This window comes from Channa argus, chromosome 14 (genome assembly GCF_033026475.1).
Source record: "Channa argus isolate prfri chromosome 14, Channa argus male v1.0, whole genome shotgun sequence".
Lineage (NCBI taxonomy): Eukaryota > Metazoa > Chordata > Actinopteri > Anabantiformes > Channidae > Channa > Channa argus.
The window spans coordinates 4990863-5018190 of NC_090210.1; the positions used below are offsets into that span (position 1 = coordinate 4990863).

At 44.4% G+C, this 27328-nt stretch overlaps 1 protein-coding gene across 1 annotated transcript; it reads left to right on the forward strand.

Moving 5' to 3' along the window:
- The first annotated feature begins 520 nt into the window (after positions 1-520).
- Positions 521-27328, forward strand: ptch2 (patched 2). Its single transcript, XM_067475045.1, has 23 exons — positions 521-1120; positions 2681-2873; positions 11404-11593; positions 11693-11762; positions 11857-11948; positions 14426-14534; positions 14646-14732; positions 14851-14972; positions 15922-16069; positions 17042-17173; positions 17266-17421; positions 17583-17675; positions 17759-17884; positions 18701-19088; positions 19223-19747; positions 20249-20391; positions 20500-20680; positions 20780-21060; positions 22282-22419; positions 22822-22964; positions 25861-26266; positions 26363-26924; positions 27059-27328. The coding sequence occupies exons 1-23, from the start codon at positions 974-976 to the stop codon at positions 27091-27093; spliced, it is 4467 nt and encodes a 1488-aa protein (XP_067331146.1). The 5' UTR covers positions 521-973; the 3' UTR covers positions 27094-27328.

A 27328-nucleotide genomic window follows, 5' to 3' on the forward strand; every position in this document is an offset into this window, starting at 1 on the left:
ACTTACAGCGTAGACTTGAAAGGGTAACAGTGTTTCTTGGGTAACAAATGTGAGGCTCAAACATGAGATGCCCTGAAGTGATATAAAATGTGTTGAAAGATCTGTAATTCTCCCATACAAAAAAAAAAAACTGCCATGTTTACATTTTTGTCTGAAAAGCTGAATTAACGTTGTTTTCACTGACCGGCCTGTGATGGTGAAACCGAAAAACTGACAACTGTGTGCGTGTGTGTGTGTCTCTCTGCTGTATCAATAGATGGCATGTGCGATGGCTTCTTACAGGGTTAGGCCACTGGGAATAATGCTAGGAGAGTAAGTGAGGCGGGCAGGCAGCAAGCTGTGTGTGTGTGGGTGTGTGTGTGTGCGCGAGCGCGCGCTGTTGTGCAGAGTTTATTGAAAGAGTTCCTCTCTCCCTCCCCCTCCTCCCCATCCTCCTCCTCCCCTCCCTCCAGCTCAGGCAGCAGCAGCCTGGGTGGTCCCCCTCTCTCTCCACTTTGGTGAGCTGTTGCTTAGCAGCTAATAATAGGCGACGTTTGCAAAGTAATTTGCCTCTTCCTTGGCCAATGGGAGCCGGAGCACTTTTCCATCAAACCTCCCTTTTCAGGATTTGCCGAGAGGCGAACTTCTCCAAATGTTACCGCTACAAGATCGGAGTTAGACTTGACACGAACGGCTCAGACACAAGCTGCTGCTACTACTACTACTACTACAACTGCTACTACTCTCTGAGACGTTGTTTCATAAACTATCGGGACGAATGAAGACTGAAGGATCTATACGGATTTCGGCACATAATGTGGGGATGGAGTTTCGAGACTTGTTTGGCTCCCAGGAAGACTAGAAAACCTTCTTCTAAGTTGTCGCCGGTGGTGCTGGATGCGCTCGTCGCCTATGTTGGATTATTGTCGCTTTTTCTGAACTCGCACCGATTCTCTGTCGCCTCGCTCTGCGCTGCGTCCCCCCTCTTTGGACTATGGCCTCGGATCGCGGGGTCCCAGCGTCCAGCGTCTTTGGAGGTTTACCCCCGAGTTATACGCGCTCCCTGCCGCCTGCGAACCCAGACCTTCTCCGGAGACCCAGCTACTGCCACGCTGCTTTCGCACTTAAACAGATCTCAAAGGTGATGCAGAGCTCTAATGGCAGCGTTCATTCAGTCAGTCAATGTGAATGAGAAGTCTTCAAAGGAAGCTTTTGATTTAGCCCTTATCTAATCGTGAGTTAAGGGCGAATGTGGGAGGGTGGGCTGGGGACGCAGATCCAGAACTGGGGTCCGTGGACCACCGGAGCTCTCAGAGGGAGACGACAGCGAAATCAGACGTAGTGCAATTTAGCAGTTTCTTTCTGAATGAACAAGTGAAGGATCTGTGGTTTGAGTGTGAAGCTGTCGGGGTTGTGTTTACTGGTTTCATAACAAAGGTCTGAGTATGTGTGACATGAGAACGCTTGGGATCCATCTGTAATAAAGTGATAACTTACGAGTTTCCATCTTTGCCAGCATGTTAACTTTAGTGTTTATTTGAATAGACACAAGACTCTCATTCATTGTTTTGTTGTTGTTAAAGCCACCGTGAGTGAGTGAGGGCTTGTTCCCATATCCCCACTCGTCTTGTGCGTGTTTCTGGCTTTGTGCAGGCAGCGGAGAGCGCACTGGCCCGGGGTCTGTTTGGAAATGTGGTGGGTCCTGTAAAGGAATTCACTGATTGAGTTTGATCTGACAAAGCATCTTTGGACCGCCCGGATGCTTGGACGTGTTTCAGCACTGCTGAGAGAAGCCACAACAGCAGTCCAATGTATTCTGCAGCAGTGACATTTGTAGCACAGGGACCGAATAGAGATTCTTACACCAACATTAAAATTTTGAGGGAAACCTGTATGTTGTAGACTAATGCAGGGGAAAACATGACAGCTGAAACTGCATTAAAAAATGTATTTAAATTCATGCAGGAGTGAATGAAAAAGTCCCAAAAAAAGTTGCAACAAACATCGGTATTATCTTATTTCAACAGCAGCATGTTTATGGTGACAACTTCACCGTGATTAAAAACCAAACTCATACAACGTCACATCTTGTACATAATACAGAACTAATAGTAAAACATTGTGACTTCCAGATTGGAGTTTTTTACTTTAATCTTAATTGGTTTATCTAGTGACTTCAAAGTCTGTTTTGTTGTTGTCATATCTCATCTTTTGCAATCTGTGAAACAAAAAAAAGGAGAAAGTAGCTTCTTAAATGCTAATACAAATGATCCCCACAACTGTGCAGTTTAAATCATCTTAACTGTGAGGTGTCGTGGGAAATCCTGTCCTGAGCCTGGACTAAGCTCATGTGATGGATATGAAGTTTTAGCAGTAGTCTGACTGCACACACTGAATAGGACAAGCGCTGACAGACAAATCAGTGGTTAGCTGGTTAGCACCTTAACTTGTCATCAAGTTTTTTAAAGCCACATGTTAAACTCACACCTCTCTCTGCACACAGATGCACATGTCATGCAGACCCCTGGACATTAGTTGTCCCTGTGCTTTAGATGTGGCCTCAGACCTCCACACTAAAGATGCAGATAAATACAAGTTCTGAAAAGTTTTGGGGACAGCTCTGTAACGATGCATTATTTATGTATGATAACATAGTAACAATACTGTCCTTTTCTCACCCTCCCTCCTGCTTCAAATCTAGGGGAAGGCGGTAGGTCAGAAAGCTCCTCTTTGGATCCGGGCGAGGTTCCAGGCCCTCCTGTTCTCTCTGGGCTGCCATATCCAGCGGCACTGTGGGAAGGTCCTCTTTATTGGACTTTTAGTCTTTGGAGCTCTATCCGTGGGACTCCGAGTCGCAGCCATTGAAACAGACATTGAACAGCTATGGGTTGAAGGTGAGTTTAAGATATCTCTCATTTTACACAACATGTGCTGCTCCTGTGTGTGTTGTTTATGTGAAGCACACAAACAGAACGTCCTAAAGTGCATGCTTCAGGTGGGCCGCCTTCAAACGAATTCAGTCGTGGCTTGATTTACTTGAAGGCTAATGTTCAGGTTTATGTTCACAATACACAGCTCACACTTTGCACATTTTAATGAGCTACTTTTTTCCTTCTGGGTTCAATGGGAGCTTGACATTAGTGTAGTCACTAGTGGGGAGATACAGGGTGGAAATGTTTAGGACCACCTTTGTGCCGAGGAAGAGCACTAGGTTCTCAGTGGCTGACAGAGTGTCTGCTTGTTTGGCCTAAATCCTGACTAGAGGCTGATGTGTAGGTGAAAATGAGTTGTGTCCTTAAAACACGGCTTCGTTTTCTCGACAGTTAATTTCTTATTAATTCACAGTGGATTTGAGAGAGACTGTGAATCACAGTGTCATACAAACGGAAGAGACACAATATTGTTCACTTGCTTTATAATGATGTTAGTGATTTTTTACTTATTTAGAATCCTTCCCTATATCTGACACTGCCCCTTTACCCTCTTTCTGTGCGTTTAGGTTATCTGTACATTTTAAGGGGCAGAGGCAGCTTTATTTGGTTTTTCACACTGGCCAAATTCCTTTTAAACCCCCAGGCTTTCAGTACTGGGGCTGATCCCCACACCAGATGGACTGTGTGAATGGTTAGCCATCTTTGAGTGCTCTGACCCCTCCCCCCCTCAGCTCCCTGTGTGGTCCCTAACTATTCTTGGATTCCATTCAACAAGAGGCAAGCAGGCAGACAGGCAAGCAGGCACCACCTCCCTAAAACCACTCCCTCCTCCTCCTCCTCCCCACAGAAGAAGAAAATATAAGTGAATGCAGCTGAAGTTTACCCACCTGTTTTGCACGCTCTAAAAGCGCCACAGCAGTTGGTGAATATAAACAGACTCTATAGGGTTTTTAAGCCCACCATGTCACTGGAAGATGGGGACAAGCGGCTCCCACAGGAGCTGTGTGGAGGTGTTACAGGAATCAAACATTGCAGCAAGTGTTTGGAGGCTGGACGTGCACCGTAATTTAAACCAATTTATTTCGACCAGGCACAATTAACGAAAAGGTCCCTTTTAATGTTGTCCTTGAAATGATTAGCTTGAGGAAGGGAAAGCCTGAATCTCCAGCAGAAACAAAGAACAAGAGTTTGAATTTCCACAATCTCCTTTTTCTTTGGTTTCATTCTGGTTAGTGTAAACCTTCAGGATTACTTCTCGAGCTAATTGGCAGAGCTACCCCTTAAAGGAGATGTTTAGATGTTTGTGTGCCAGTTGTTTGTCTGTGGGATTGACAGAGTTGAACCGGGGGGCTGAAAAAGAAAGCTGTGCCTTTAAGAGGCTGTGGCCATGTTTCTAAAGTTTCTGCCTGCCTTGTTTCCACCAATAGCCCATTGACAAAGCTGCTAGGGCCTCAATGGAGAGTAAAGTGGTTTGGTAACAAGGAGAGGTTAGTTCTCCCTCTGTCTCTCTCACTCCCTCACACACACAAACACACACACACACACATGCATCGTTGCACATAAGCCAGAACACAAAGAGGAAGGAATGATATCCTCGCTAATAAGACAGCTGATTTCATATGAAGAGAGAGGGGTGTTTTTTTCTAAATTAGTTTTATTGGACTGTTTCTGTGGAGATATGTTAATGTTAAAATGTCTTGTCTGATGTAAACCTGTATGTAATTTGCTTCGTTTTGGAAGTTCCTCCCGATTGCAGCTTAAACAAAGCTGGTGTGCTGATTTGTTCAAAATAAACTAGCTGTGAATTGACAACTTATGTGTTAACACTGTGCCAACACGGTACAAGTTGTTGGTAATGTGTGAATGTGTTAGGGGCATATGCTTCCCATCATTTCTTCATATAGTAGAGTGCCCCCCCCCCCCCCCCCCCCCCCCCCCCCCCCCCCCCACCACAGTAATCACAGATACACAAACACATACATTTGTCATCTTTGCCACCTTTGGTGTGTACAGCTTGCCTGGTCGTCTGTCTGCCTGAATTTCCTGACTGCGTGCCCGTCTGTCTGCCTGTGCTTTGTGTGTGTCTGTTTAGATTCCTACCTGTCTGTCTGCCTGCTTCTCTGAAGTCAGGCCACCAGGGCTTTTTTTAATTGCTTCCTCCCTCCTACAGGACCAAAACACTGTGAAGCAGAGCTCAGCAGTGCTGTCTGTGTCTCGAAAGAGTAAGCAGTAGGAAAGAGACAGAGCGGAGTCTGAAAGTTAATTTTTCTACAACACATACCTCCAATTCCAAGCAAACATTTTACAACATTCAACAATTTGCACACTGACACAACAGCCTGTATTTATATATGTTTTTTTTTGTTTGTTTGTTTTTTTTTTTACCTGTGGATGCTTTTCTGGAAACATATGCATTTGCAATTTGTCCACGCTGTAAAAGTGGTCATTCATGACTTCACTTCTAACACCTGTAGTCGGTTAGAATAGAAGCCATAGTATCAGGGTGTTTAGTCTGACAATGGGATTAAGGACTATTACTGGCTTTACTGCTCAGTCACTGAAGAGAATCTGAGACAAGCATCACGCATCAGAAAACCTTACATTAGCCACACAGGTCTTGCTTTTGCTCAATGTTTTAAGGTTCTGTTGCAGGGTATTGCATTTGTTATTGGAAAGAAGTACTGGCAGAGGACATGTTACATGCACAATACACTACTACAACTACTACACATCTCTTTTTAAAGTAGAGTATATTATATTTTATAATTCCCAAATTTCCATGAATTCAGTCTAAATGAAGTTTGTATACTGTGAACATTTATTAGGTCTTATATTCTATTTGTGGTTGTATCGTTGAGAGGGTAAAAATTGGTCTGAGGTGGGCAATGTGTGAACGCAGTGTGTATTGTCTCCAAACAGAATACAGAGAGGTCGTAAAAAGAGGTGCAGGAAGGAGAGAAGAATGAGTGAAGACAGCTCCAGGGGGTTGGGGCAGGAACAGGGTGCAAGGTTTATGGCTCGCAGACACTTTTTCTGCTTGTGTATTTGCCTGTTTCACTTGAACAAATGTCAAGTGAGAGATCGTGCAGGTCTTCCTGACTCCATAAAGGGATGTGAGAGGGACTTGTTTCACAAGAGACATGTTTGCTTGCTTAAGCCTAAAAATTGAACCCAGATCTATGTAACGTGTTCATTTCACAAGGTGCTTGGACAATTCTGAGTCGTATAATAAATGGTCCGATTTTTTAAGTTCAGATAATTCCCCACACAAAGGTCCGCTTGAAAAGCTGGTTTGAGAAAGAGAGGAATGAGATGGCCTCCGTGTAAAAATAGTGGTGTTTACACTTACATTAACTAAACTCATCCTTCTTGGCAGAGTTTGGGTGAGGCATGACAGACGTGTACACAGACTCAAGCTGTCCAAATATGAGCGTAGTGAAACTGGCCCTATCCGAATAGCAGGCGCACCACATGTCCCATAAAGAGGCCATGTTAAAAAAGAGGATAGGAAAGGGGGAGGTAAAGACCCTACACAGTCCACATAGCGTGAATGCACAGACATTAAGGTTCTAGCTTAGCCAGCTAGCAGTGAAGTCAGACATGGTGTTCTGCAAATACGAGGAGCCTCAGAAACAGATTGATTAAAAGACATGGAAAGAGTCTGAATGAGAGTTTGCGCAAATGAGCGAATGCACACGTGGGCATTTCAGTGTTTGGAGCAGTTTCTCTAAACAAACCTCAGTGCGGCACAGCAGGTAAATGCTATAATTCATCAATGTGCACACAGCGCCCCAGTTCAGACAGAGAAAGGGAGCTCTATGAGGCATTATTGGAGGTGAATAGTGTGCGGTGGTGCCCCAGCTAGATAAATAAACTCCCAGCGCTCAGGGCTCAGGACCTCACTGGTAGAGAGAACAAACAAGACCAGAGTCAACCTGGGTCACTTCTAAATGTTTATTTCACCCCCCTTCTCTCCGTCCTTCAATCCAAGACTCTCTCATTCCATCCCCTTTCTCAGCATTCCCCCAACACACACACTCTTCAACCGTCAGAGCAGGACCACCCCCCAACAAATAAACACACTAAGCAGCTATAGATACATGTGCATATGACAGACATATTTTGCTGCCATGACACAGGAAGCACACGGAATACTATTTACCTGTATTAGTGTTCATTGTGGGGACAGGGGTTTGAAGTTGCTGCGACATTTCCAGTGATAACATAAAATTTGCCTTTATACGGTTATTGTGATTCCAAAGCTTTAATACAAAAAGGCAGTGGATTATCAGACTCATGGCAACACTGAATGCCACATAGTGAAAGGCTGCAAATGAAAATGGGATAATGAAAACTCAATCAATATACTGTGGCAGCCTTTCTTTCCTAGCTGAAGAGCAACCTTCACCGTCTTTGGTCTGCGTGAAATAAAGCAACACCAGTCACCTTAGATTTTGCACCACTTGCCTCTGTCTTCACACCATGAAAGTATAAAAGTAAAGAGAGAGGGAGATGGGGAGAGACTGGAGATTTTCTTGGTACTTGGGAAGGAAAAAAGAAATGGTTCTTGGGCTCAATAAATTCATTTCTTGTCTGAATGAGACCAGCAACGTGGAAAAATTTTGCCTTTCAGGCAGGGATGAATGTATGTTTCAACCACACATTAAGCAGTATTAGCGGTCAGTGGAGTGTCTAATGTGACTATTTTTCACAGTGGCCAACACTGCCCATGATTAGCATAATTAGCAGAGGCAAGCCTATACATATGGAAATAGAAAGTGCCTAAATGCCAACCCTGGTGAAAATTTATGTGTGGTGGCTAACACCACTGGCACATCTGAATAGAATGTAAGTGAAACAGATTTTTCATTTTGTTTTCACTGTTTTATACTGTTTTTAAGGTTTGATCTCAGGGTAGTTATTTTCTATTTTGGTGACAATTTAGTTTTGTTATGTTCACATTTTGATTCTGTCTTTCTAAAATAATACAACTGCATTTAAAACTGATGAGCAGATATAGTATGCACATGAAGACACACACACACACACACACAGTATTTCTATAGGTAAGATAGCAAAGTGCCAGCTTCTCTTTCTTGCTCATGGCTTCAACCTCCCACAACTGACTCTGGCATTGTTTTACAGGCTGGGAAAGTTTTGGTCCATTTGCTTTTGTTGTGAAAAAACGTCCTCTCTTTATTTTATTCCGCTGTTTTTGGGAAACATCTGAAAGAATTTGAAGGCCTGAATGACAAAGGGGTCTGCATTCAGTCTGGAGCTGATGTACTGAAGGATTGTATGGAGGAACTGCCCATCTGCTGGGGGCAGCCTGCTGTAGGCCGTGCCCTGGCTAGGGAAAGGCATAGGGCAGTACTAGGTTGAGGACTCCAAGTGGGGCACAGTCCTTATTCTGATGGCTCCATGTGTGGACAAAAGGACAGAGAGGTTTTTTTGTCATACTGGATGCTAGGCCAAGGCCGAATTTCTCATTTGGCTCCTTTTTTGCTGAAATCAAAAGGATTCTATTTGATGAGACTGTGAAAAACAGAGTTAAAGGAAAATGTGAATGATAGATGGAACATGGGAGCCAAAGGAAATCTTTTTTATCTTGTTGGCAAACATTTTTCCCTTAATCTATGTGTTATCAATGGATGTTGTGCGTATAAATCAGTTGTGCAGGTCATGCTATGTAAAGCAGGAAAAAGGTAAATTTCCATTGCACAATGTCATACATGTCACTTTCAGCCCTCTTCAATCTTGGGTCTTCCTCCATAGCAGCGTGGGGCCTTTCAGAGGCCCCTTAATCCAGCTAATCTAGCACACTGAACTTTGAAGGTGGCCTGGTCTTACCTAGCATGTCCTGAATTGGGACTAGGCCTCCAAGTATTATCTGTCTTTTATAGAAAAGAATAAAATCAAATCAATTGGATGTAAAGAATGACTTGGTTCTATCCTAGAAGCCGCACGTTTTGCAGAATTAGGTGAATCTGGGTTTTTGGCTTTAGAGGATGTAAGAGTCAGGTGGGGAAGAAATGACTGAAGTTGGAGTAAATGGGGTCTAGTTTTTACCCCAGTGTAGAGACATGCACACAGGCACATACACACACATTCACACATACACGCTCACACACTGTGCACCCACAGTCCTGAAACCATCCCAGGGCTTATTATGACATTTCTTGTTTGCTTTTTTCTTCCCCAATGTTGTAACTGTTGTGAAAGTGTTTTTAGTGGTGAAGCTAGTAAATGAATTCATATGTTGCATCCAACAGAGTAAAACTGTTTGTAAAATGGTGGTCGGGTTTCCCCAAAACATCCAATGAAAGAACTGTAGATGTGATTTAGAATGAGTTTTGATCACTTGTGATTACTTCTTTTTGTTTAACTTTTGATCATGTTGCCAAACACACGGACTAATATTTAATATTACAAAATTGCTCATGTAATAAAAGTACCAGCCACTGGGGTGTTAAAGCCACGGTTTCCATACTCAAAAGCGCTTTATTTCCAGTGTGGGAAAATTTCCGGGAACTGTCTCTTTAAGGCTGTGTGAAGCGCAGTCTGAGAGTAGGAAGAGGCTAAGGGTGATTGAAAAAGAGTAAAGAAGAGAAAGAAGTAGTTTATGAGAAGGAGTTAGGAAAAAAAAGAAGAGTAAACCAAGAGAAGAGAAAGAGAAAACCAGATATGAAAAGAAAGAACAGTGTTCCTTCTGGAGTGAGTGGTTATCTGAGCAGAGCTGAACTGAGCCGAGGAGTTGTGAAGCTCAGCGTTGTGTGGTTGGGGCCGGACCAGGGGTTGAGGAGAGAAGGTGAGAAAGAGAAAGAAGAGAGAGGACTGGCTGCCTGGGTGGTCCAGATGGGAGGAACGAGACACAAATAGCTATAATTTACTTCAGGAGGCCTATAATTACAGAGCCAGAGTCTCTCCGAGCCACCCAGTTCCTGTAGGGATCAAAACCCCACGCTACAGAGGTTAACATACAAAATGTCAAAAAAGGTTTAACAGATGTAAAAGAGGTCCACAAACGGAAAGGGTTCCATTTTGTAGTTTTTATTTCAATTTGTGTGGCAAGGAAACCGAGTGAAGTTGTGCGGAACCAGATGCCGATGCCTCGTTTTTACATCAAGTCTCATCACTTTCTACATGTACCTGACAGTGTGAAAGTGGCTTAATAAACTTATTTGATAAAACTAAACTTCCTTAACCCGAAAAAACAAAGAATCGTGCTGTACTGATAAATTGGAGAAAAGGCTTTGCAAATACTTCTCAACTTTAAAAATCGTCGCAGGAACAGATGTACCAAGATATCAAACAAGAACTTATCCTAATATGAGGTATTTTCCTTTTTGGATTTACTCATCCAGACTCCCGTGACTGAAAATAAACAAGGCTACCTGATATTCTCAAGCTAATAATGCCTTGAAAGCAAAGCTTAGAAATATAGGAGTGCGTCTCTGAGGCCCCTAGTTCTAACCTGATCTCACACTTTCATGGTGTAGCCTGAATAGTTTGTTTTTTTCTATTCTCTCCAACAATTACAGGAGCCTGCTCCAGGCTGGGGGAGGTGCAAAAAACATGAGGGGAAGAGAGACAGAAAGAAGGAGATAGACAGACAGATGGAGAGAAACTAAACACAGCATTATGAGGACATGAGAGATAGATGCTAAAAGAGTTGAAGTCAGGATTGATTGCACAATGTAAGTGAGAAAAAGAGTGACGAGGGTTAGAATTAAGGAGGTGGTAGCCCTTGTTTCCAAACTTCCCCCACCTCCCCCCTCTCTTCCCTTGCCTCACTCTCTTCTTTCTCTGGGGTTGTCATGTAGTGGGACAGCGAGAGGGGCAGACGGGCCCTCTGTGATCCAGCGCGGCATGTTTCATGTCCACTTGGCACAGGCACAGATCCCCCCGGCTGGCAAACTCTTTTCAGGGCAACCTCCTGTAATTAGGGGGCTGGAGTCTACCACACAGCATAACATAGCTCCCTCTCTCTGTTCCTCATCGTTCTTTTTCGTTTCTGTTCATCATCACCTCTGACATTTATATACTAAAATGATTTACCCTATTTATCTCCTTGTAACTGCAAAGTGGGATAACGAATACAAAGATGAGGATGCGTTTAGAGTGGTTCAGAGTTGCTTGTTATGCTCCTTTCGTAAAATGCCTTTGTCCATATCCGCTGCCCTAAGCAGAGTGGTACAGGGTTTCTGGGGCATCAAAAGGGTGGTTTTCCTAACTAACAGGGCACATCTGTTTCACAGAAGGAGCCAATGAGAAGCTGTATTACTCATTTGTCTTGGCCAGACGCTGGCGTGTGTGAAGTGCCTTCAAAACCAACACTGGCGAGGGCCAAGGGCGTTGGTCGATATATGTGTGTGTTCTTGCCTTAGTGCATGTGCATGTGTGTGCGTGTCTTCATATGTATGTGTCTAATCATCTATCCCTCGGAATGAATAATTCTATGTCAATTCATTCTTTATTCTTACCGTTCTAGCTGGAAGCCGGGTGAGCACGGAGCTTCGCTACACCAGGGAGAAGCAGGGAGAGGAGTCAGTATTTACCTCACAGATGCTTATCCAGACGCCCAAAGAAGAGGGCACCAATATTCTTACCCAGGAGGCTTTGTTGGTTCACATGGAAGCTGCCCTGTCTGCAAGCAAGGTCCAGGTGTCGCTGTTTGGAAAGTGAGTTGACTAGGGACATGTTATTTGAATAATTATATCAAGATAATGCTTGCACCAGCCACAAAAATTGTACATTAAAAATTATGTCCTCATCTTTAGATCTTGGGACCTAAACAAAATATGCTACAAATCAGGAGTTCCTATTATAGAAAATGTCATGATTGAAAGGGTAAGTAGCATCTACTACTACTACTACTACTACTACTACTACTACTACTTTGCTTATTATTTAGTCATGCTTGCTTTCTGTTTCCTGATTCCAGATGATTGACAAGCTATTCCCCTGTATGATAATCACTCCATTGGACTGTTTTTGGGAAGGGGCCAAACTACAAGGAGGGTCCGCCTATTTACCGTAAGTCTTGGAAAATGTGAACCAACTTAAATTTTTTGTGCATATTTAAACATTTCATAGAAAGTCTTGGCTCTCTGTTTGCTGTCATTGTTTCCATCTGACTTGCACTAGTGCTTTTGGTGGAGTCCATAACATTTAACACATGCTGGATGGAGACATACAGTTGGGCTTTCAGTAGGCTGTCAGTGAGTGCTATGACTGACAGTGGCAGTCAGTAATAGAGTTCTTTTAGAGCCCACAGAGGGACTGGAGGGGGGGTGTCCTGACAGAAATTCAAAGAGCGAAAGTGAGAGAGAGGTGCAGCGACCAAGGGTGGGATGGAGAGGGAGAGGAGATGGCTGCAGCAATGGGTGGTGGGATGGTAGGCCGGGGAGGCGGCGGCAGTGGTGGTGGCAGGGGAGCCCTTTGGGTCAGACAATGGTAAGCATTCTTTCAGTTTACGAGTGAGTGTCCATCAGTGCAGGGGCCCTGGTGGAGGGAGGGGGATCGGCTTTGTCAGCTCACGGCTAACACTCGGCATTCTCATGGTAATGCCCCGGGCTCCCAGCTCCCAAGTTGTCCAACAAATAAAATGGGCCGTATTCAAGCCTCAAGTCCCCTGAGAAAGACAGAGAGAGGCTACAAGACGGTTAACAGTGGAGACTGGGCGTATTTGAGCATTTGTGGATTCAAGTTGTTTTTTTTTTCTCCTTTCCTGGGGGACGAAGTTCTCTAGAGAAATTGAGTCAGTGAAAGAGAGCTCTTTTTTATTGTCAGAAGTGATATTTCAATTGAGTCCTTAGTTTATAAAAGATTATTTAGATCATAGCAGATGTTTCTTTCCAAACAAATTATTTGTTTATGTTTCTGTCTCCAGCTGACAGCAGTGTGTTGCATGACAAGCCAGCACATACAGAAACAAACACAAGTTTTCCCATCCTTAGCATCTCCCTGCTGGCTTGTGTGAAAGCACAGCCACAGAGAAGGAGAACGGGGTTGTTTGATGATTCACATGTCTTCCAAGCATTCCTGTAAATCACACAAAGTGTTCTACATCTGTTGTCATTTATTAATGTTTTACATGTTTTTCATGCACAATTGAAGGGAAATCATGGTGGCCACTGATGCCGGGGCCTAGTAGTCGGCTTCCACTTCACTTCAGCTGCGGTTTTTAATTCAAAATAAATTTAAAAAGAGTGCGATGGAGATAGCAAAAGAGGAAAAGGGAGAGCGGTATGTTGGAAAAAGAGGGTGAAGAATAGTGAGTGAGAGAAAGGGTAAAAAAAAAAAAAAAACTTGGGAGAACAAAGAGCAGCAATCTATGAAAAAACAAAAAGTTCACTCAAGCAAAAATTAATGATAAAGGAGTGTGTCTTTGCAGGCAGCAGCAAAAGGGAACCTGGTATGTGGGAATAGGAGAGGGGCTCTCTTCAAGAGCCATTGGAGGGAGGTTGAGAGAGGGTTGAGATACTTTGTGATTCTTTTATTCCCCTCTCTTTGGGTCTGTCTTCTCCCCGACTTTGTTTCACTGCAGAAAATCTAAAAATATCACTGGATTTTTACTGATGAGGCCGACGCTTGATACCCAGTGGTGTGGAAACACAACAAATTGGTGCTTACTTATTGGTCAAGATACTGAACACTCCAGATGTAGATTATTATCCTCAGCTAGCAGACTTTTAACTTTAAAAGCACGAAACAGTTTAAATCCTTTAAAGCGAGAGGAGGCGAGACAGGTGTATTTCATAAATATGTTCTTTGTCACCACACAAGGAATGTTTTTGAATTTCCGTCCTTCTTTCCCTTCCTCCATTCAGGTTTTGCTTTTCAACAAAACTTTGTAGAATTATCAGAGGCGAGATTGGACTCTGACTCTGTCCTTCTCCCCTCTTCTCTCACCTACTGTAAACGTCCCTTCCTTCCACCCTCTCAGTGTCTCCTCTTCCCTCCCTCCTTATCAAGATGTTTGGGAGGCAGAGGTAATTGTTATGACTCAGTGCAGGACATTGAGGAATGGAAGTGAGCAGGCAGCTATCGTGCCTTTTCCCCGTGCATTGTGGCAGCGTGTAACAGGATAATAAACGCTATTTTATCCTGTATCTGCAGCTAGCCTCCTACGTAGCTCAACACAACAAGGGAGTGAGAGTAAACTTGCTGAAAGTAGAAATGACCTTTTCAGGTCATTGCAGACACAATATGATTTTTTAGGTGCTTTCTCATTAATTTCTCTCATACGTCTCAAGTTATCTTTTGTTACTTAATATTTTGTAAGAACATTCATGGTTTGATGTGACTCAGTGGAATATATTAATGTTTCTATTTCTCTGGTTGTTGTCACGATAGATACATTTTGTGTTTACATGGTGTATTTTGAGGATATGGACCCTAGGAAGACTAGGGACCGCTGTTGCTAAGACCCAAGAGGACATTAATACCCGAACAAATTTGCATTTTTATTTTGGGTTAATGATCATCACAAGGATGTCTTTTTTCTCCAGGGGTATGCCAGACATCCAGTGGATGAATCTAGATCCCGTCAAGCTAATGGAGGAACTGAGTCAGTTCACCTCTTTGGAAGGGTTTAAGGAGATGTTAGACAAAGCCCAGGTGGGTCACTGAACTATGCATTGACAATTTCACTGAATATAAAATTACAAGGTGCTCACCTATTTGCACATGTTTTTCCATATTCATTTGTAATGTTGTTTGATTCGGCAGGTGGGACATGCCTACATGAACAGGCCTTGTTTAGACCCGTCAGACCCTGACTGCCCTCTTAGTGCACCCAACAAAGAGCATGGAGAGGTAAACTCACACAAGCAAGAGCAACTTCAGTCATTGTATACACACAGCAGCTCTAAGCAGCTGTAACACTGAGAATTACAGATAAACCTAAACATATTTCTTGTCTCCTTCTATTCAGAGTCCCGACATTTCTGGGCATCTCCAGGGTGGTTGCCATGGTTTCAGCCGGAAGTTCATGCACTGGCAGGAGGAGCTGATCCTGGGAGGGCGGGTCAAGAACAGCCAGGATGCTCTGCTGAGGTATGTGTTTATTAAAACATGAAAAGGAAGAGCAGTTGCAGGTGAATTTACAAAGTGAGTTTGCCGTCATCTTATTGGATGATGTAAAGCAGAGGTTGGCAAAATGCTGACAGCCGAGTTGGCAGCCAGTTCGCACGTCAGCTTATGAGCCACTGTGACTGTGGAATCTGTGTAACCCTTAATAACCCACTAGACACATGCTAGGAATGCCTCACACTGAGAGGAATCGGTTTCCTGCATGACCCTTGTCTAGGATAGGCCAATTAAAGATGACTGACAGCAACATAAAGCCCCCCCACCTTGCTACACATTTGTTGTTTCAGGGACCAAAGGAGAAATAGAAGAAGGAAAAACACTCATCCATCTTCAAGTCTCTCACATACAATCAAATATTCTCCTGCGTTTTAGTTTTCCTACTGATTTCAAATGAATTTAGAGGCATGGCCACTACAAACGGAGTGACAGCACTGAGTCAGAGCCCAGACCGTTACCCACAAAGGCTCAAATGAGCCTTGAATGAAATGGGATTCCAGTCCTCTCTGCAGGAGCCAGATTTACTCTAGGATGTGATTTATGATCATTTCTTTCACATTATGAGCAGCACTACTGCTAACTGTGCCAAGAAGACCTGAAGACATCTGGGATTGCAGCCTAGAACTGGCAGACAGGCAGACTAGATAACACCTGCTATTGGCTGTTTACACTGGCAGGCAGGCAAACGGAAAAATCTAGAAGAATCGGCACCTGCCTTTATCCACTCACAGAGGCACGCTCCACTAACATTTAGGGATATCAAGGACATCCAAACATTGAGACTGGAGGATCTTTAATCTGCTTGTTTTGAGATAGATGATGCAGAGGAGATTTCAGCTCAAATTAAACACACAATAAACTATGTTTCCAGACTTGGTATGACAGCTCTGACACTTACATCTGTGTGTTTTTGCAGTGCGGAGGCTCTCCAAACTATGTTCCTGTTGATGAGTCCTAAACAGCTGTATGAGCACTTTAAGGATGACTACGAGATTCATGACATCAACTGGAATGAAGAGAAGGCCACTGCCATCCTTGAGTCCTGGCAAAGGAAGTTTGTAGAGGTGTGAACAGACTCACTCATATATTATTAAAATACACATGTTTCATGCAAAAGCAGACAGAAGTGGAGATCTGTGCTGTAACCACTAAGAACAAATAATGAGGAGGCATTTTCTCATTCCTGTGCAGGATTGTTTTGCTTTGGCACACACACAAACACACTGCACACACACTGCATGTGCCTTTACGGTGCAGAGTCTGAATTCCATCAGTCTTCAACTCCCTTGTAAAGCGAATTGCGGGGCAGACCAGGGCATTAGTTGTGCCTGTGCATATGTGTGTGTGTGGTAGGCCAATCATCTCTCTCTGTCAGAACCCTAGTTATAGGAACAAGCTGTTGCTGTGATAGCTGACACCCACCATGGTGAGGCTAAGGAGAGAGGGAGGGAGGGAAGTAAGGGACATGTGAAAATAGGGGGCGTGTAATGTGACAGACACACATACCTCTTTTTGACTTAAGAACAAAATATGTTCTCAAATATAAGAACAGATCAACTTGAGATTGCAAATGATGATGCAACTCTAACACGTTTGGAAGCTTTAGTTCATTTATGACACCAAGCAGGGAGAGCAGTCTTCTGAGCCATGCGATCCCATCCCTTTCACCTTTGACCTCCCAACCTCTGGCATCTGTGCTCATTACTCCTCAGTTGTCATACACACACACACACACACACACACACACTCACTTTCAGACACATGGGCATTTCAAAGGGAGAGGGACCCTTTTTTGTTTTATAGCCCTAAATATAATTTTATAGAAGAAACTCTTGATACTGGAATTTATTTGCTAAATGGGGCATGTTTTAAAAAGACAAAAAATAAGAAAGCCTTGCCTCTTATTCAGCTCAGCCTCAGCAAGGTATTTTAGTATACATAATTATCACACCAGCTTGCAGCATTTTTGTTTGACAATCAATCAATAATTGACATTCTGACTTTTGCACAATTTAATGATAATTTGTATCCCTCAGCTGGTCCATCAGAGTATCCCTGCAAATTCTAGCCAGTCCATCCACGCGTTCTCCACCACCACCCTCAATGACATTATGAAATCCTTTTCTGATGTCAGTGTCATCAGGGTGGCAGGAGGATACCTGCTCATGGTGAGTGTGGTACTTTACTGTAAGCAAATGAGTGTAAAATATTTTACTTTGCTATATTATGCTAATATTTGCTGTTCACGTGTTCTCTCTAGCTGGCCTATGCCTGTGTGACCATGCTAAGGTGGGATTGCGCCAAGTCCCAGGGGGCCGTGGGGCTGGCCGGCGTGCTGTTGGTAGCCCTGTCAGTGGCTGCAGGGCTGGGTCTCTGCTCACTGGTCGGCCTCTCCTTCAATGCTGCCACCACACAGGTAGAACGCAAAGGAAACTCCACACCTCATACAGCCAAGCTTATGCACACCAGAAGGCTTTTTCTTAAGAGGGGTCCTGCTTGATTTAAAGCCCAGAACACTTCAAATGTCCATTCTGACCCTTTGTCCTTTGTTCTCTATTGATGTGTTTCCCATGCCAGGTGCTTCCCTTTCTGGCACTAGGGATTGGTGTGGATGACATGTTTCTCTTGGCTCACTCCTTCACAGAAACGGGAAGCAACATCCCCTTTAAGGTATCTTAATAAGTCTCCTATCCTCTCCTTATCCCTCCTCTCCTCTCTTCTCTCTCTAACATATGATGCTGTTTGTTTTGCAGGAGAGGACAGGAGACTGCTTGCGTCGCACCGGCACCAGCGTGGCTCTGACTTCTATCAACAACATGATTGCCTTCTTCATGGCTGCCCTTGTACCCATACCTGCCTTGCGAGCTTTTTCTTTGCAGGTATGTCTTTTGCACACACCCAGACCCGCACACGTGCTCAGACATAAACACATGCACACAATCGCACACCAAGAGGCCTGAGGCTCCCTTGAAAATGAAAGAGATAACTTAACCGAGGTGACATCTATTCAGAGTGAGGAAAACCTTTGTACCCAGTTTTATTGCTGCCGCACATTTAGGGCCAACATTTTTGTATGTGCGTGTCTCTGCACATGAATATGTGCATGTGTGTGTAATGTGGAATAATCAGAGCAAAGAGAGTGATGAACAGACACAGAGAAGCAGACAGAGAGAGAACAAGAGGGGAGGGAGGAGTGGATCAGTATATCATTGGCCTGTCAAGGCGGTTTGCTCTGATCTGTGACTAACTGTGGGTGGTCTGAAACGCACAAGTACACACACAAATACACACACATAGATGTACACACTCACTGGAAACCACAGCCAGTTAGAATGTCAGCTTCAGGGGTTGGGGGAAGTGGGGAGGTGGCGGTGATGGTGGTGAATGGTGATGGTTTTGCTCAGACTCGCAACATATATATATCCCCTCCCCCCCCACCCCCCCACTTCTTTCTCTCATTCTTTCTATTAGCTGTTTCTTTCTAGCCCTCTTTTCTTTCTTTTCTCTCTCTCTTCCCTCCTGGCTCGCTTAGTATTTCTGGCTGGTGATTTAGGGCAAGGCTTCACTTTCTGGGCTGTGGTCTGAGACATTAAAAAAAAGCCTTGACTCTCCCCAGCTGGGGAACGGTGTCTTTAATTTTACATACAGTTCTGTTTCATCTCACCTTATTCCACTCTCTGTATTTCTCTCCTTAGGCAGCCATTGTGGTTGTATTTAACTTCGCCATGGTGCTGCTCATCTTCCCTGCCATCCTCAGTTTGGACCTTCACCGGCGTGAGGACAAGCGTTTGGATGTCCTCTGCTGCTTGTACAGCCCCTGTTCCGACCGTATTATTCACCTCTCTCCACATGAGCTGTCTGATGGAGGGGAGCAGCCACACACGCCAACAACACCAACAGCACACCCACACCAGTACACTGCAGGATCCACGATCACCACCAGCACCCAAATCACCACCACAGTGCAGGCGTTCACCCAGTGTGATGCGGCAGGACAGCACATCGTCACAATCCTACCGCCTACTTCTCAGATCTCCACTAGTCCACCCTCTATCATCCTCTGCCCCACTTCCCAAGCTCAAGGTAAACAGGGCTATAATAAGCTTCTCACAGTTCTGTTTTTTGGTCCAAAGTCATCTTTATACCTTATATTATAAGTTTTAAAAAATCTTGATACCACTGAGCACTAATGTGCTGCTTATATTTTCTTCTTTTAGCCATCACACCTACTCCTACCAGCACCTCACTGCCAGACCCCTATGGCTCCCAGCTTTTCACCCCCACTTCCAGCTCCACACGAGACCTCCTAGCCCAGGTGGAGGACTCCAGATTGGGAAAGAAGTGCGTCCCACTCCCTTTCCTGCACTGGAACTTTTCCAAATTTGCCAGGGAGAAATATGCCCCTCTGCTCCTCAAGCCTAAAAGCAAAGCCATTGTGGTGATTCTCTTCCTGGGCCTCCTGGGCCTTAGCCTATACGGGACCACCATGGTGCATGACGGCCTCTACCTGACTGACATCGTGCCAAGAGACACCAAGGAGTATGATTTTATTGATGCCCAGTTTAAGTATTTCTCCTTCTACAATATGTACCTAGTGACTATGGATGGGTTTGATTACGCTCGGTCACAGAGGCTACTGATCCAGCTACACAATGCCTTCAACTCTGTTAGATACGTGGTCAGAGGCAGCGACAACAAACTGCCCCGTATGTGGCTCCACTACTTCCAGGACTGGCTTAGAGGTAAGATTTTAAGCTCTGTAATGTTATTCATTGAAAGAGTCAGGTTTTTGATAAGGATGTCACAATCCAGTAGATGATGCAACAGGGTTTTTCAGGTGTGCTTTTTACTAAGAATGAGTGAATGAGTGTGTGCTGAGGTGAGAATGTGTGAAGGGTGAGTAAAAGTTCAGTCACGCTGTTTACCCCCATCCACCTGGGCTCAGTGGTGGTTCAGTAGACCGGCTGGGGACATAGATTATCTTTTCATGTGTGTGTGTTTGTGTGTGGGTGCCCTCAGGGTAGGACGTGTCAGAGGCCCAGTCAAGAGGAAGTAATAGCTAACAGGTCAATTAAAGCCAGCTGGAAAAAAGAGATGGAAAAAGAAACTTGACATTTTACGTTTCCAACATCACTGCCCACATAGACAGACATGCAGCTCCTATAATTGTATGATAATATCAATTAATATATAAATGACAACCACAATCATTTCTTTTTATGTGTGTTTTACCTCACACACAGGTCTTCAAACTGCTTTTGATGCTGACTGGCAGGCAGGCAGAATCACTGCTGATAGTTATCGTAATGGTACGGAGGACGGAGCTCTGGCCTACAAGCTCCTTATCCAGACTGGCTCCAAAAAAGAGCCCTTTAACTACAGTCAGGTATGTCCAAGAGCTGCAAGGAAAAAGAACTTTTATTTCATGACAAGCTGTGTGGTATTATGGATAAAAAAAAGTAACCCCCCCCCCTTTTTTTTTTTTTTTCTCTAGCTGACATCTCGTCGACTGGTGGATGCAGAGGGTTTGATCCCCCCAGAGGTGTTTTACATTTACCTGACAGTTTGGGTCAGTAATGATCCTCTGGGCTATGCTGCCTCCCAGGCAAACTTCTACCCTCATCCGAGAGAGTGGATTCATGACAAGTATGACACTACAGGAGAGAATCTGCGCAGTATGTATCTTTTCTTCTACATATTTTTTTGGCCAAAGTGGATACACCTGGAGATGCAACATCACATAACCTGATCTCAAATCTCATCCTATCTCGCAGTCCCAGCTGCAGAGCCCCTGGAGTTTGCTCAGTTCCCCTTCTACCTGAACGGCCTTCGCCAGGCCAGCGACTTTGTAGAGGCCATCGAGAGTGTGCGGGCCATTTGCGATGAGTTTAGTCGCAAGGGTTTGTTGAACTACCCTAATGGATACCCCTTTCTGTTCTGGGAGCAGTACATCGGCTTAAGGCACTGGTTCTTGCTGTCCATAAGCGTGGTGCTGGCTTGCACCTTTCTGGTCTGTGCGATTCTCCTGCTCAACCCCTGGACTGCTGGCATCATTGTAAGTTGGCAATTAGTTGTCCCGTTTGCATAACTCCTCATCATGTTCTTTCTTCTATTGCTCCACTATTCCATCTTACTTTTTCCACCTTATCCTACCTCAACAACATCATTAGCCCCTTCCTCCCACTCTTCTTTCTCTCAGTTTCTTCTCACCCTTCTCAGCATAGCTCAATAACGCTGTCTAGGGGGCCCTTTTTCTCTGTGGAGGGCCAGTGCGCACACACACACACACACAGACCTTTGTCATTCTAATGTAGGCTGGGCCTGCCATAGAAAAGGAAATGCAAAGGAGCAAGAAAGGCTTTGCCCTCCTGAAGCCTCTACCTCAAGCTCCCTCACTGCTTTTGTCAGAGGCAGAGGGAGAGATTTCGGGACAGGACAGATCTGCCTAGTTGCGACCTTGGCCTGCCCAACCCATCCATCAGGGATGTGTGTGTGTGTGTGTGTGTGTGTAAGAGAGAGAGATAGAGAGAGATAGAGAGAGTGTTGAGCAGTTGGACAACATTTAACACACAAGCTGGTGGGACCGGTGGTCCTCAAGGGCCCCCCAAACCCTCACACGTATACACAAATCCCAAGATCTCAGACTGTTGGGCGGGGGTTGAAGTGTAGCACAACAACACTGTTAGAATCAGTTAAAATGTGTATAATTCAATCAGTCCTTAGCAGCACTGATTGAGACAGCAACACAACACAGTCTCACAACTCAGAGAGAGGCAGAGCCACAGAGGCACAGAGGCAGAGCCACATGCGTGTATGGTTTCGAAGCATCACCCTGCTTGTGAAGGTTTTACTCAGTCTGTATGTAGTCGAGCAGTAAAACAGCTTTTATTATTTCCAATTTAACTTTGCCGGAGCCCAGGGTCCCTGCTGGGATCAAAAGCTCCTATTGGCCCAAAACTGTTTTCTCCTCTTTATTTTCCAAGTCTTGCTGTTGTTGTTTGTACTGCGGTTTACAGTAACATCACATATTTACCATTAAACTTAGAAAAGGAAATGACTGCAAACATGCAAAAAGAAACATGCAGCATCCTACCTTATGCAGGGAGGAAGGTCTTAGCCTGAGGAATGGTAGTTTTATGCCACGTGGTTGAATTCTTAAGTAAAGATTGTGTTGGGTGAAGAGGCAACTTAACTCAGTAACTCACTAAAGACATATTCCCTTTTAGGGCAGGCTTTTATTTTTGCTCTATTGTTAATTTGTTGTTTGTCTTTTCAGGTTTTTATCTTGGCCATGATGACGGTGGAGTTGTTTGGTATCATGGGTCTGATTGGCATCAAGCTGAGCGCCATCCCTGTGGTCATCCTGATTGCCTCTGTGGGCATCGGAGTGGAGTTCACTGTTCATATCGCACTGGTGAGTCAACACCCAAAGCAAGACTCCACAAATGGACTAACTGTTAGGAGGCCTGAGCACCTGCAATTTAAAACACCTCCTCGATTTCATTTAGTCTGACTGTTAGGTTCACCGCTTTTTTACTACTGAAGATATTTTAAGTGAACAGACTGAAACGGAAAGTGATTAAGGTAAAATAAGATTTTAAGAGTTAAAGATTAACTAGGAAACATTTGGCTTCCTGGTTTACCCTGGCACCTCCAGACCTGCCTTTTAGCACAGTGCACTGTCTTGTAGTGATCCCCAAGAAAACTAAATGCAGTAATTTTCAAGCGTGCCAAGCGCAGCCACAAGGCCACGAGTTTTGTGTGATCGGCAAGATTTCTAACTCATTTCTCTTTCCCACCTCCCCCTTCGCCGCAGGGCTTCCTGACAGCGATTGGCAGCAGAAATAAGCGCTCGGCGGTGGCTCTAGAGCACATGTTTGCCCCCGTGGTTGACGGTGCAATCTCTACGCTCTTGGGCGTTCTCATGCTGGCAGGGTCAGAGTTTGACTTCATCATGAGGTGAGAAACTTTATGCATACATCTGTGTGTGTGTGTGTGTGTGTGTGTGTGTGTGTGTGTGTGTGTTTGTGTGTGTGTTTCGCTCTGTATGGATGTGTTTAAAAGTCTGTGCTGACTTTGTGCTCATGTGTGAGAGAGTGACTTTTCTCACTTTGGCAACAATTTTGTCTACACCCTCCACAGCCCATTTGTGTTTTGGTTTCAGTCTACTGGTGTGTGAGTGTGTATTTGTGTGTGGAACCAGTTGTCTAGCTTAACTCTGGGGTGTTAGGAAGCCTTGTGGGGGATCTGAGGTGCATGCAGGTGGAAATGTTATGCCCCTATTTATGCACCCACACACACACCAACACACACAGTGACAAATACGCACCTGGTTCTGTCACTCTGGGGCACACACACATATCCATCTCCCCAACCTCAGAGCACAACAAATGGGAAAAACATCAAGGGTGGGTAGCAGCTGCTCGTAAACATGGAAGTGTTCTGCTACCCACTGGGTGGTGTTTCTCTCTAACTCGCTGTCTCCTTCACACACACACACAAAACAAATCTTTAAAAATTCCGTTTGGCATTTTCCCCCTCCATGTTGGGTGCCGTAATAAAAATGGAGCTAAATTTGAACTGGTCAGCCAATCAGATGGTCTTAAGCCCACCAACAGACATCACTTCTCAGTGTGTGTGTGTGTAAATTGTGTGTCTCCATACTCTCATGTGAATGTGTGTTTTCTCCCACTTCTTCATGGTCGAAGTGGAAAAAAGGCAAATAGCTTGATGTTTTTCAGCCGAATGTGGTCTCAGCCCAAACCCAAAACCACAACCTTGAGCTCACAGACTGCAACAGGCCTCCATGACATAAAAAGCACAGTTTTTCTGCAGAAACAGAGACAGATGAAGAGAATTGAGGAGATGTGCTCTGAGGGTGGCTTCCATACAAGGATATTAGGTCCTGGTGGGTGGGTATGTGGAAGATAAATGGATGGATCCTCTACAGTGTTGGACTGGAAATTTAAAGAGGTGTAAATGTTGTTGAAAAGAGGAAAATTGAGAACCAATGGGAATGTGGTTAGGGAATCAGAGAGAGCATTTTCTGCATCTTTTTCTTCTTGTCTCACATGGTTGTGTGAGAGATCCTTTTCAGAGAGAGATAGAGTGGTCTACTATCACTGTTGGAGGTCTTGTTTAGCTGAAGCTGTGTGGTTGAGTGAATGGGGCAAGCCAGAGCTGGCTAGCTGGGGAGTAGCATAAATATACGGCTGTAAACATCTCCTGGCCTTGTAATGCTCTGAATAAACAACAAATTCAGCTCTGCTCAGAGTCCCCCTCTCTCTCTCTCTCTCTCTCTCTCTCTCTCTCTCTCTCTCACACACACACTTGCGTAGCATGCACACACACAGGGCCACATGTGCATGCACATAGACACAGAACACACAAGGAAAAATGCACATATGTAGAGGCATGTAAACGCTAGCTCTCAAACATATACACACACAAATCTCCCAGGCCATGACAACAAATGGAAAAGATTACAGTTTATATAAACAGAATTCCTAACACTGAGACACTGTTGGAGGTCCCACCAAAGTCTCACTCTTTTTCTTTCTGTCTCACTCTCCAATTTTTGTTTTTTTTCTGTGTAAAGAATCTGCAGTATAATCTGGGAGTAATACGGGAAAGTAAAGGCTGATGATGTTGACAGTGATGACCCATTTGTAATTTCAGCAGCTGCACATGGATGTGCTCTAATTCAATAAAGAATTCCGAATAAATATTTGTGTATGGTTTAAAGACAGTGATAGTTTGAGGAGACCACAAGAAACCTGAGATATCTCCAGATTAGTTAACATGCAAATGATGAACTTCTTTACTGAAAAGGACCTTTGTCAAGTGCACAAGTAGTTATAATTGCAGTTCATTCAGAAGAGAGAAGCTTGTTTCCATAATACTCCGCAGCTATTATCCCTCTCCTTGTAGGCTTTTTTCTTCATTCCAACAATATTTTTTTTCCTCCTTCTTTCTTTTACCTCTCTAAGTCTGGCTGGTGGTTAGCATCTCACTGTCTCTTTCTCTCTTTCTGCTTTCTGTTAGTATTTAAGTGGAGTCCTCTCTAATTTTCTTGAGGAGCTCTTTCTTGTGGCCTGCCTCCACCCCTGGCCTCCTCGGAGCTCCACTGAGATGCACGCACACAGTGTGAGCGAAAAACAGAGCGAGAGAAAGTCTTGTAGCAGCAACAGTAGAGGCATCAAAGCATGTTTTAGTTGGACTGAATGGGGAATCAGATTTGCCCCCAGTCCCCACACCCCTCGCCTTTGATACACAAACACTGGGCTTTCCCTGACTTCTTCCTCTGAGCTACTTTCCTTCTTTATGTGCCAAGTGGAATCATGCACATGAATGTGTTTATGTGTGTTCTACTATATGAAATGTCAGGACATTGTGTACTTTATCTCTCTGTGCCATTAAAGGAAATTCTCAGGAGGAAAATGCTTAAATTTAAGATGAGTGTTAAAAATTTTCACTTTGCATAAAAGTGTCATGAGTTCAGCCGAGTCTCTTAAACCCCCAAAACTATAAGATTGAAAAGAAAACAGGATTCAGTGGATTGTGGCTCTGTGTGACTATGAATGTGTGCACATGCACGTAGTAGAACCAACAGAGCGTGTTGGCAGACCTGGTCAGTCTTAACACAGAGCTTTGGTATTGTTTGACCTTAAATAAACAACTGAGTTAATAATTAGCATCTGCTTCCACCTAACAAGAAAGGTGTGGTCAAATTGCATCATCACCTGTTGTTTCAGACGATAAAAGAGAGATGCTACCCGCTACTTTTAGTCTCTTGTTTCTAGCACTAATTGTGTCGAATGTTCAAACTAACATTGTTCATCCCTCTCTCTTTAAGGTATTTCTTTGCTGTGTTGGCCATCCTGACTGTGTTGGGCATGCTGAATGGCTTAGTTCTCTTGCCGGTTCTCCTCTCCATGATGGGTCCCCCAGCTGAGGTCACACCAGTGGATAGTGCCAGCCGCCTGCCCACACCTTCTCCCGAACCCCCTCTTCCTCCACCCATGACCCACCATGGGTACTACTCGGGCCACCACAACCCACAGTCAACCCGTCAGCAGGTGTTTTCTGAGTCTTCGGACTCTGAGTATTACTCCGAGATGACCACCACGTCAGGGATTGGGGAAGAGGATTATAAGTACTGTGACCGGAGTCCATACATTACATCGCACACCAATGTTCCACCTGCCACATCTCACATCCTGCTGGAAGCCAGCAAGAGCCCCAGCTTCCCTAAGCTCACGGTATGCTGCATGACTGCACAAAGAGGATGTGTTCAATTGATCTTCAAATTCATGTTGTTTTTTTAAAAGTAAGTAATAAAAACTTGTTTGTTGCAGGTGGTGAAGCCATTCAGAGAAAATGCCACAAGCACTAGTGGGAGGATAGAACCATTAAATGAGACTTCACATAATGCACAGTCCCAGGTTACATGCTGGGATGCAACCAAGCAGGAACAGCAGGAGGGCTTCCCGAGGTTCCAGGCCCAGTCAGGCAGACACTTACCCAGTGACAGAGCTCATTTCCCTGGGAGGACTTGTCAAAGCGACCCCAGGCTCCAGAATGGCAGATTGCCTCAGCCAAACAGGACTAAAAGGCAGAGCTATAGCAATAGCAACTCTAACCTCCCGTCCCAACAAGGTTCCACAGGGGGCCCTGTTACCATGGTTACGGCCACAGCCTCCGTGACGGTCGCTGTGCATCCGACCTTGCCAGGGGCGACATACCAAGGCTACATGCATGAAGGTTTTGACACAGACAGTGAGTCAGACTGTTTTGACGCTGCTAAGAGGACTTGTGGTGACAAAACAAACTTTTCTTCATGTAAGAGAGACTCTCTAGAGCTCCAGGACTTGGAAGCAACACAGGGCCAGACAGTGCATCAGGTCAGCAAGTTACAAGGTGAGTCCGAGGTTACTCTTAACATAAAATAAGACTTAAAAATGTCAAGCCTTTTTTTTTAACCATAACTTCTGTTTGGAAGTCAATTAGGTTTTGTCTAAATCCCTTCTCTCTTCACTGTTTGTCCCCTGCAGGTGGGTTGAGGATCCAGGCAACCAAAGATTGCTAGACTCTCTCACACACTGTGCTTTCCCTCTTCCAGTCTCTGTTTCCCAGAGCACCTTGATGCCCTCAAAGCATCATGTCATGTTGTGAACTCTCAAATGTACATAGACTTCACACAAAGAGGAGAGGATTTATTTCAAGGAGATATTGAGAAAGAAAATGACCTGTTTTAAAAAAGTATATAAATCTATGGGTATATATTTTAATGCTAAAAAAGAGGGAAGCTATTTAAAAGAGTA